General features: G+C 30.6%; 3 protein-coding genes across 4 annotated transcripts in view; all 3 read left to right on the top strand.

Moving 5' to 3' along the window:
- Nucleotides 1-2,218, top strand: part of LOC106685381 (uncharacterized) — a 13,421-nt gene extending 11,203 nt beyond the window's left edge. For both annotated transcript variants that reach the window (XM_014428011.3, XM_024359555.2), the window contains one exon: nt 2,100-2,218. In XM_014428011.3, coding sequence (XP_014283497.1) covers nt 2,100-2,127 — 28 coding nt within the window. In that variant the 3' untranslated portion in view covers nt 2,128-2,218. The remainder of the gene's footprint in view (nt 1-2,099) is intronic.
- A 2,145-nt stretch (nt 2,219-4,363) lies between these two features.
- Nucleotides 4,364-6,779, top strand: LOC106685383 (zinc finger protein 593 homolog). The gene is made up of 3 exons (XM_014428013.3): nt 4,364-4,610; nt 6,361-6,461; nt 6,540-6,779. Exons 1-3 carry the CDS (start codon nt 4,515-4,517, stop codon nt 6,757-6,759), a joined length of 417 nt encoding a protein of 138 aa, XP_014283499.1. The 5' UTR covers nt 4,364-4,514; the 3' UTR covers nt 6,760-6,779.
- Nucleotides 6,760-8,862, top strand: Slimp (Seryl-tRNA synthetase-like insect mitochondrial protein). Its single transcript, XM_014428012.2, has one exon. The coding sequence runs from the start codon at nt 6,761-6,763 to the stop codon at nt 8,081-8,083; it is 1,323 nt and encodes a 440-aa protein (XP_014283498.1). The 5' UTR covers nt 6,760; the 3' UTR covers nt 8,084-8,862.
- Nucleotides 8,863-10,449: the final 1,587 nt, after the last annotated feature.

The following is a 10,449-nucleotide window of genomic DNA, read 5'->3' as shown; positions in this document are numbered from 1 at the left end:
TAATCAAATAAATAGGCAGTTGTTGATTAACATTATAAACAGTAGTAAAGTCAATATACCAATGTAATTTCATTCTACTATCTGAAAATTTGTAAACGCTCGCCAGATAAAAATCTTACTGTATGAACCTTGTAATTATTCTTAGGGGACATATGTCCCAGAATAAAGTTATTTTTTCATTCATTCATACTGTTTGCATGGGCCTAACCAGGATATGATTAAATTTGCTTTTGGGACAAAATGAAAGAAAGCCGTTCATCAACAAAAGGAAAATCGTTGTTATGGAATGAATTTATTAAGTAGTTGTTTTAGAGTGATGGGATGTGCTGTATCATAAATTTCGATAGTCAATTTTGAAATGTAAATTATAAACTTCGAACTTTTTAATTTTTTTGCCACACGATATCAACTAAGGGTGGATAAGTGCCTCATTTGTCACCTCCTAGGTAAGACTAATCGTTTTTCGATAAGTCTTCTTTTTTCTTCAGAAAGGAACTAGATTCAGCTTAAGCTCCATACTTATACATTAATAGAACTCTAGTCCTAGTTGATTCGGGTATAAACATATGTCGAATACACAATGTGCTTCAATAGTAAGTTAAGTTACATCAACAGAAAATTTAGGACGAAGCTGTCGAGATTTTGTGTATAATAAAGCCTGTCACTAATTTAAGAGGTGAGATACTCTAAATCAGAAAACCTCGACAAGGAGGGAGGCATGGGGCAAGAGTAAAGGATAGTAAAAACCACTCTTAAGACGGTACTCCCCACAAGTAATTTAATAAAATAAGAATCAAATGGCAATTGAACACGTAAACCTGGAACTATTTCAATTCTATTGAATTGGTGCTATTGCATTTAGAACTGTAAATGCTTCAGTCTAAACAAAGTAAACAGTTTTGGTTATTTTACTAAGTGTAATTTCTGTGAAGTTTTGCAACATGTAATCTTTCTCTGTCCGATAAGTCATATTTCATTTACATAATATTATCTCTGAAAAACCAGTCTGTTTCATCTCATGATAAGTGACCGTAAAAAAAAACAGCCTTTCAAATATTTTCTGATTTTAACTATTTTTCCTTATATTTGGTGCCCTTATTCAATATTTTTACAGGTTACCCAAATATAAACATTTCTACTGCATTCTAAATGTAACCAAATGGAATTACATAACTTACAGAAACATTACCAACCCCCAAAAATTATAGTATTGTAGTAGTTTTGGAGTAGAACTGCTTTTCTTATGAGTAGTTCAGTTTATATGCTTCAGTTAATATCACTTTGTCATTAAATAATGGCTTCATGAACTCTAACCAGTGGTTCTATCTTCCGGGTATATGGTAACCGTGCTAAGAGGTTAATACAATAAATAAGTAAGGTGTTTCCTCTTCCTCTAATGACATCAAGTGAAAAATTTTAGATAAATAACCTCTGATTCATTTTATAATAAATCGCAATTGGAAGAAAAGTAAAAAATGGTAAGATTCTAGTCGGAGAAAGCTTAGAAACTTTTAATTATTTCGATCATTGCGTTACTTATTAAGGAGTCACTGGTTAAAGTTCACATTGGTTCAACCTATATGAAGAGTGCTAAGGGCCAACAAATGTTTAAAATGGCTTTTTTAAAAACAAGATTATGACAAATTAAAATTGAAATTGTTTTCTTGGAAATAAATTTACAAATATAATTATACAACTCACTTTATCACTTTAAAAAGTAATGTGCATTCCATCAAGATAATATCTGTAATTAATAAAATGTTCCCTTAATTTTTAGTAATGTTTTAACAACTATTAACTAATAAAAGCACTATAATCTAAACAATATTAACAATAATAAAGTGCACGAATAGTTACAAAATTACAGTAAGATATTTAATACTATATTGTTTAATCACAGAGAAAGGTTTTCACTTTAAACACATTTCTTCACACATTCTGATATTTCCTCGATTGTACTAACTCTATTCTATCTGCTAGAAAAGTTTTAAACAATATTTTTTGAAAAAGGTAATGGTTACTGTACTTCTTTCATAATGATTTATAAAATATAACCTCTGTAACTTTAAATTTTTAAAAAGAGAATGTCTTTATTTTAGGATCATGGAAGATTTTCCTGCGCAATGAGCAAATTTTTCAGTCAAGAAAAGTAATGGGTCATGACAGTCGAGATGGAATTACTAAAGGCTACACTAATATAATAAATTAATACTCTATTTCTGTTTGTTAATTGTTAATGGATAGTTATTAACAAATGTCGCAACGATATTTGGTGGAAATAATTCAAGATCTTAATCTTCTTCATTCAAAGTCGCTTGATTACATTAATGCTGAAAAAAAAAAAGTAGCAGAGATTTCTTTAGAATTTCAAATAACTTGGAGAAAGTACGCTTGGTAGACTAGAGTAAGAAAATTGAATCTGGTTGGAGTACAGTATTGTGGGGTTGACTTAAGCCTGGGTCACATCGAAACCGATAACGGTATGTGGGCAAAATATCCAATTAAACTTGCCTCTCACAGAAAATATTTTTAGCTCCTCACAAAATATATTTCCTTTCGATGAGGAAGATATACCTCCTGTCATTCTTTGTTGTTATAATTAATAAAAGAAAAGCATGAGTTCAAGGAATGAGCAAAAAAAGGTAAGATGAATACCACCGATTGGGCAGAGAACTTATGTGCAGAGCAGGGCAGAGACAAAAATTAACTTACGTTTCGAATGACAAAAGGATTTCGATACATTCGATAAAACAACCAAATTAGAGAATAACGATTTTTATTTTATATACAAGTGTAGTGTAATGATCACCTTCTTTGAGGAAAGAATGATTCAATACACCATTTCGCTGATATTCGAAGGTTCGCTACCACCACAGAAGGGGGAGGGGGAAGGAGCATATTCGAACCTGACTCGACTTTGATTCGCTCGACCACCAAGGTCTTATTGAAGAATAGTAATAACTAAGAAGGCAATTCAAAGAATAGTTGAGAAATCGGTACTTTTGATATGATTTTGCTGCTTAATATTAAAACGAATGAAAATAAATATACAGTACACACTATTTCAGCATGATTGACATTACTGAGTTATTATTGTCTGCAAGTATAGCTTATATATTTCTATACAAAGGTGATCAGAGCCGTGTAACAACTGTTAATACAAATACCAGTTCTTAACTGAAACTACATTTCATTGGAAACAATGCTGCCTTTAACTTCTGCCAATAAGTTAAAGGTAGTCAATAACTCCTTCCCAATGCCATTCGTTTTCTATGTTCCTTTGACTTATGTCGACGGCCATTTCCGCCAGATATCTCGTCCACCGTAGTCGAATTATCCTAATGTTGATGATTTCAAAGGGTCATCAGTTTACCATTAATGTGTTGTTTCCATCCTCTGGATCATTCGAATATTCTGGTATGAGCTGATGAAAGTTCAGTACAGTCACACCTTGGTGGTCATAGATACCTCTCTTAACTTAAGGTATCTTTGGATGTTTTCTATTTTAACTTGAATTTTAAGTTTTAAACATCATGGGTCAGATTGGGTTCCGTATCTATCTGTATGCCACCCTGTCGGTTTGTCTTCCAATTCTGAAAAATCTTTGACGTAGTTCAGGCTGGTACCTACTAGGTATTAACAAGAAAGGTCCACATAAATGTCATCAATCTTCATCCACTATTTTCACATACGTATCCACCAACCAATTGTCGAAATGATGAGAAAAGAATGCCCAAAAATGTTCCCCTGACCCATCTACAATTCGAAAAAGGCTAGTTAAATTCGGCTTCAAATTGTAACAAAGTAAGATCTAGAACTATTTTATCAACATTTACACGCGTTAATTTATATATGCTTATTTATTAATCAGACTGAAGACTAAACATAAAGTAGCCCTTATTTCTAAACGTGACGTAAAGCACCATTCACTCCATTTCACTTTTATTCTTTTTCCAAATCCTACCAGAAAGGAAAAATAATGAGCGAGTACATTTAGAATTACCATTGTCATAATTTAATATAGTTGTTGTTGGCTGGGGCTTTAGGGCGTAAAACCCTGAGGTCATAATTCAATATAGTTAACGTTCTTTTGTTGTTGTTTTTTTTTGTTTTATTGTGATAAATTGCCTTTATAAAATTAAATGTTAAAATTTATAAATTCATAGTAATTCAGGATTAAGTATTTTTCTATAGTTCATGAGAGCATTGTCGTGAATGTTTGTAGCTACATTTTTGGGTGTATCTTTTTGGCAATGAAAATGAATGTAATAATTTCAAATTTAATTTCTTGTTATATTTTCCATTATGAAAAATTAAGTAATAAACGGTAATCATTACATGTACGTATAATTCTGAATAATTTTCTTATTAACCAAGGCAAATAAAAGTGTGGGACAAATTACTGTAAACTTCAGCTTGTCCTACTTTTTGAATCGATGTTAACAATGAGGTTATAGCCTGAAGCTCATCACAGAACGACTGTATTTTCATTAATTGCTTCCTAACCTTTTACCATGCCTGGACCTTACCGAAGAAAGAAAACTCATTACGGTGATACTCATCTTCAAAGGAGATGGAGAACTAGAAATAGAAAAAGAGACCTAGACCAAGTAAGTTAGCCTAAGCTTCATATTTTTTAGATAAAGTACCTTATTCTGATTAAACTTACGTGTCACGTTTCTAAATCCAGTGTAGTATATTGTTTTTTCTCTTTTTACTTTACCTCTTTTGTTATCCTGCTACTTTTTTCTTAAATTGTGCTAAAGAAAGCCGCTGTAACTAACTTCCTGATTATTAATTATTAATAAGATCAAAAAGATTATTTTCTTTAGGTCAGTTTTTAAAATTTTTTTACTGTAATGATTTTATTGATGCATTATGTGTATTTTATGGGTGACCTGTGCAACAAATTTGTTTCTCGTATTTAAGTGTTATTTTTGGGAATTGGAGGTGCGCCGGGCTTAGAAAATAAAAAAAACATTCCCCAAGAATGAAGTAGTCTGATAAATAATAAAAAATGAGTCTTTTTTTTTTATACTCTACCTTTGGTATGATTTGGCCATGAGTCTTCTATCAATGATAGTTGTGAACTTCTATCATGTCTTTATTCTAATATAAAAAAAGAAGAACATCCTAAAGGAAGAGCTTACTCCTCTCACTTACCCTTATAAAGTCAGGGACTAAAAACTAACTGAGGTAATTTGAAAGAACAGTGTATGTCGATAACCCGTAGGCACCAGAGTATTGCTGACTCCTTATCATAAGTTAGTTTCCATCATTAACTGCCTTTCAAGAGGGTAACTCTGTTTCTTCCAGCCTACTTCTTTCCCTCTTTAGTGAAAGTTTTGGACATCTGATTTTCAACTTAACTAATCTTTACATTAAATATACATCTAATTCTCCTAGATTTCTATATTCTATTAAGGTCCTTTTTTCCCTATAGGTTTAATGCTAGGGTTTGACATTTAACCCTTTATCTACTCTTAGGATATCAATCCAAAGATTCTCTGGAATTTATTGGGTTGATTTGATAAGACTGTTTGCTCCAGTCTCCTTTAGATTACTGAAATAGAACAATAAGAAGAAATAGAATAATAACTTCCTCCAGGGAGAAAAATTCCCTGTCGAAGTAGCAAGCAATTCAGTTTTAAATAAAGGTTTGGGAATCGGTCTTCTCCAGCACTTTTCTGGTTATTGAGCTACAGTCTGGTTTAGTAAAGATGGTTTTAGGAGGGCCTAAAGTAAACCAAAAATCAATCCTTAATCCTTAAAAAAGGCTCTCATGTAACAATACTGAAAATATGTAAATTTGGTCAAAGATAAGACTTTTCTTGCTCCTGAAAATCTTGAAGAAATTTCAGTTATAACTTTTTTTGAGGGACCTCTTCAAATGATCAATTCAGATGTTTACTGTCAACAACTAATGATATGATATGAGCTCTGGTTGCAATGACACAGACTTGGGCCCTACTCTTTAGTTGGTAAAAATTGACAAATCATTGCCTTGGTTCAGTTTTATTGTGAAAAAGACCAAATCGCCTATGAAAGCTGTATCATAAAACTGCAAGGAAGATTGCAAAATGTCATTGAAAAAAAAACTTGAAGTTGATTAAAACTGTATTAGATATCCAAAGCTGATGTACAAATATTTTAATTATTAATATGTCATAATATTTATAATAAATTTGTGGGATTATAATTTTAATGAAGAATTTGATTTTCAAGAAGAAATAAATTGTAAGATTTGTAGTGTATTGGGAAAACAGCATTTTGTGTGTCATTTTGAAATTCATGTCTCGGTTACTAATTGATTATTTCTGCTTAAATTAATACATTTTACCAAAATTATTCGTTCCATAGATTGACGGAGATCTGAAAGAAGAAAACGCTGAAAAGTTACTAAATCAAGAGGTTGATGTTGACAAACCTGGTGATGCTCAGTTTTATTGCCTGCATTGTGCGTAAGTATCTGTTTTTCAATGTACATTATAAAGTTATCAGTAAAGTTCATATTACTAAATGTTATTTTTTATTTTTAGCCGATACTTTATTGATGATAATGCAATGAATGCTCATTTCAAAACTAAGGTTCATAAGAGACGACTGAAAGCCCTTGAGTTAGAACCATATTCAATAGAAGATTCAGAAAGAGCAGCTGGACACGGGAGCTACATCCCTCCTAAAAAAAGAAAACTCCAGACACAAACACCCATTACTGAGAAAGATGTTATAAAAGAAATGGAAATTGCTATCAATTAAAATGTATACAAAAATGAAAATTGTTTTTGCTATTAAGTATTTTAACCAACATTCCCGATTTTTCAAAAATATTGCTTGTAAATATTCAACTGTATCAACCAATAGTGTTATTAAAAATAATATCTATTCTATTTTAAATCCTTATGTTGATTTTGAAGACCGGCTGAAGGGCAAAGCACTGGCCGAAAGCATAAAGGAAAGAAATCTAAATATTGATCTAGATAATGTTGTCAGTTTGTGGAATCAGTATAAACAAGTTGAAGAAACAAAGTCGAAGCTCGAAAGGTCTCGGGAAGAAATAGTTGAAAAAATAAAAACTTTTTCTGATCCTTCAAGACACAAGTCAGACATTGAAGGATTAAAAATCAAGGGAAAAATAATTAGGAAAGATCTTAAAAATACTTCTCTTATCTTTTCCGACTTAGAACAAAGGTTATTACCTCAAATATTAAGGTTACCAAATGATTTAGAGCATTCGATGTATTCAAAGGATAACAAATCCTATTTCACACCAAATCTTAAGAGTGACCATCATTTAGATATTGCCAATAAATTAAATTTAATAACTTACGTTTCTCCTTTCGCATATTTTTTAAAAAATGAAGCAGCAGAATTTGAGCTATTATTAACTTCTAGTTTTTTCAATTTTTTTGTGAAGAATGGGTTTGTCCCATTTTCCAATCCTGATTTTTCTAGAAGCAGTGTAATTGAAGGATGCTCAGTGAATCCTGATCTGATTTTTACACTTCAGCGGAATAGCAATGAAACAGACCAGTTTTATTTAAATGGAACTGCCTCCGTGTTACCTTTCTGTAGCTTTCACTCAAGGCATGTCTCAAAAAATGTACCAGTGAAATATGTATCCCAAGGCAGGCATTATGCACCAATATGTTCTGACCTACATGATGGTCTTTATACCATTTGCCAAAGCAATGCTGTTCAGATATTTATAGGATTCTCCGATACTAAGAAAGCTGATGAATTTGGATCAGCTGTGGTATTATTATCAGAAATTTATAAACAGATGAATTTACCTTTTAGGGTCGTTAAAATCCATCCCTCTCAATTAGAGCTTGCAGAAGCCCTTAAGGTTAGTTTCCAGGTACATTCTCCCTTCAAAAATAAATACATAGAAGTTGGGAATTTGTCTTTTTATGGAGAATATATTAGTAAAAAACTTAGAATGTATTATACAGATAATGAAAAGTTTAATTTTATGTCTGTAATTTCCGGAACTGTTTTAAAAGTTCCACCTCTTTTGGGCACCTTCTTAGAAAATAAAAGAACCTGTAAAATACCTGAAGGCATTTTAGCGTATACCTGATGGCTGAAAGTATGTCTTTTCATTAGTTTTATAATTACTTCAAGATGTATCAAGAATCAAAGATCTTTCTTTATGACTCTTTTTATTATTTCTTTTTTTTTCAACTGTTTCCATAATTTAGAAAAATAATTTTTTTTTTTTTTTTATAAACATTTGTTTAGATTCCTTCTAAATATTTCATTTTCTGTTCTTTAATTAATTTTAAGATATCTACCTTCTCATACTTACTGTTTTCTCTTTAAGAAGTCTGTTTAATATTTTTCAAATAAATTATTTATAATTTTAGGATTAAAATACCCTGATGTGATCACTTACTGGAAACAATCTTTTCTTTTATGTTTTTATTTATCAATGTGTTATAAAAATAAATTTATATGTAAAAAAAACAAAACTTTAAGATATTTTCTTCTTTACCAATCCACCAATCTACACCAATGAGTGTAGTACAGATTCTAATTTGAGAGTGCTGCCCTTACATACTTGATTATAATAAGAAAAGTAGTTCTTAAAGTCATACTTGGAGGTGTAGTCAAAATATATTTTGAATGTTAAATGTTATTTAACAGTATACCATTTTTTTAAGGCACCCAAAGGCCATCATAATATACATTGAATAAATATTTATAAATATCAATGAAGTCAGTTTTTATTGGTTGCTATTATAGAACCTGAAAAAAAAAGTGATTTTTATGGCTGGTACATGCCAAAAATTTTAGGCTAAGGAGCCTTGATCAGATGCTCCAGCATATCTATTCAAAGTATTTGCAGGAGAATTCAAATACATTTATTTGTTGTTATAGATAATTCATTATTGTTAACTATTCATGTTGGTTAGATGTTATACTTCCCAACTAAAAATTTAAAAAAATAAGTTATCAATGAACTCAAATTTTTATTTATACTGAGAGTTACAAACCTTTTATCTAATGGTCATACTGACTATATAGTTCCAAGGACCAATAGCAACCTATATTAATGCTATATATGCTCATGCCATTAATTACTTTTAAAGTTTTCTGTTTCATTATGTATACAAATTACACTGTTTCTTAATTAGTTATATATCAAAACACTGGATTATCTTGAATAATTCAGTTGAAAGTAAATTTTACAGTATAATCAAAATAAACTATGATGGAGTGAATTAGTCATGCTTGTGGACCCCAACCTGTCAGTCTTGTTCATCCCTTTGTGTGTTGATAGTATGTTAAGAATGAATTTTCATAGGTAATAATTATTTCATTTCTTAAAAATCAAGCATCCGAGATCATGTGACTACATTACTCAACTTGGATACATCTAAGTTAAGAAGAGTCTCTTTGATAATGGCCTGGGGTCCATTGCATTGGAGAATTAAGATAGTGAGGAAAGATCAAAAGAAAATTATTTTATTTTTATTTCTCATGTTAGCCATTTAATAGTATAAGCCTTAATAAGTAATGGACTGGTTCTATTTTGCAGCATACCTACCTATAAATTTCAATTTAAATGCATAATATCTCGAGTATTGACTATTTCCATTTTTTTATTTTTCATTGACATACAAGTGAACAGTTCTTTTCATTCAGATGCAAATAAAACGAAAAAGAGAATATAAAATGAAATAAATCACAATTAGAAATGGTCTTGATGTAACAAATATTTTTTCTTTTCTCTTTTGTGTTTTACTTTGTCCAATTAAACCTAAAAATGTAATACAATCAAACTCCAAACTATGGTGCTTTCTTAGGCAAACATAATACCATAAGTGCTAGTTCTTATATTATCCATATAAATATTTAATCCTAAATAACTTTGCAGCTGAAATTAAGAAAACAAAATAAATAAAGTTATATTTTTCTAATAGCCTATTTTCAGTTATTAATAATAGTGTGTGAATGATAATTGAAATCATCATTGCACTACCTCTGAGCTGTAATTTGAATAGTTCAAAAGGAACTTAAATTAGAAATAATTTTATTGAAGTAATAAATAGGTTTCTCTGTCAATGTAATATTCATAAATATTATTTGACTTATTTTTCATAAAAATTGTATTATTACTTAAAATTGGCATTGACTAATTTGCTATCTACATAAAAATATAGTTTAGTTTAAAAAAGAGCATTCCTCTGTTTGGTCAGAGTTAATAAGCAATAGAAATGAAATTAGATATTTTGTTCCGAAACAGTTATGTATTACAGACTTTTTTTTTTTTTTTTTTTAAACCGGCAAAGAAGCACCGCGGCCTCAGAGGGCCTATTGTACGCCGTCCCTCCTCTGCTCAAAACAGGCCAATTGCCTTTGCAAATCTGGGTACTGTATAGGGATCCACAGTTTCGCAAAGTTTGGGATCCAAGATACAATCCTTACCAAAGATGAGGAATC

This window comes from Halyomorpha halys, unplaced genomic scaffold (assembly GCF_000696795.3).
Source record: "Halyomorpha halys isolate HHAL.00 unplaced genomic scaffold, Hhal_1.1 Scaffold687.1, whole genome shotgun sequence".
NCBI classification, from domain to species: Eukaryota; Metazoa; Arthropoda; class Insecta; order Hemiptera; family Pentatomidae; genus Halyomorpha; species Halyomorpha halys.
This window is presented reverse-complemented; position numbering and strand designations above follow the sequence as displayed.

Bases quoted from the DNA above. Each gene is read 5' to 3' on its own strand.
- LOC106685383 (XM_014428013.3), top strand. From the start codon at position 4,515: ATGCCTGGACCTTACCGAAGAAAGAAAACTCATTACGGTGATACTCAT. The intron at 4,611-6,360 runs GTAAGTTAGCCT...TTCGTTCCATAG, and splicing joins GAAAAAGAGACCTAGACCAA to ATTGACGGAGATCTGAAAGA. The intron at 6,462-6,539 runs GTAAGTATCTGT...TTTTATTTTTAG, and splicing joins TTTTATTGCCTGCATTGTGC to CCGATACTTTATTGATGATA.
- Slimp (XM_014428012.2), top strand. From the start codon at position 6,761: ATGTATACAAAAATGAAAATTGTTTTTGCTATTAAGTATTTTAACCAA.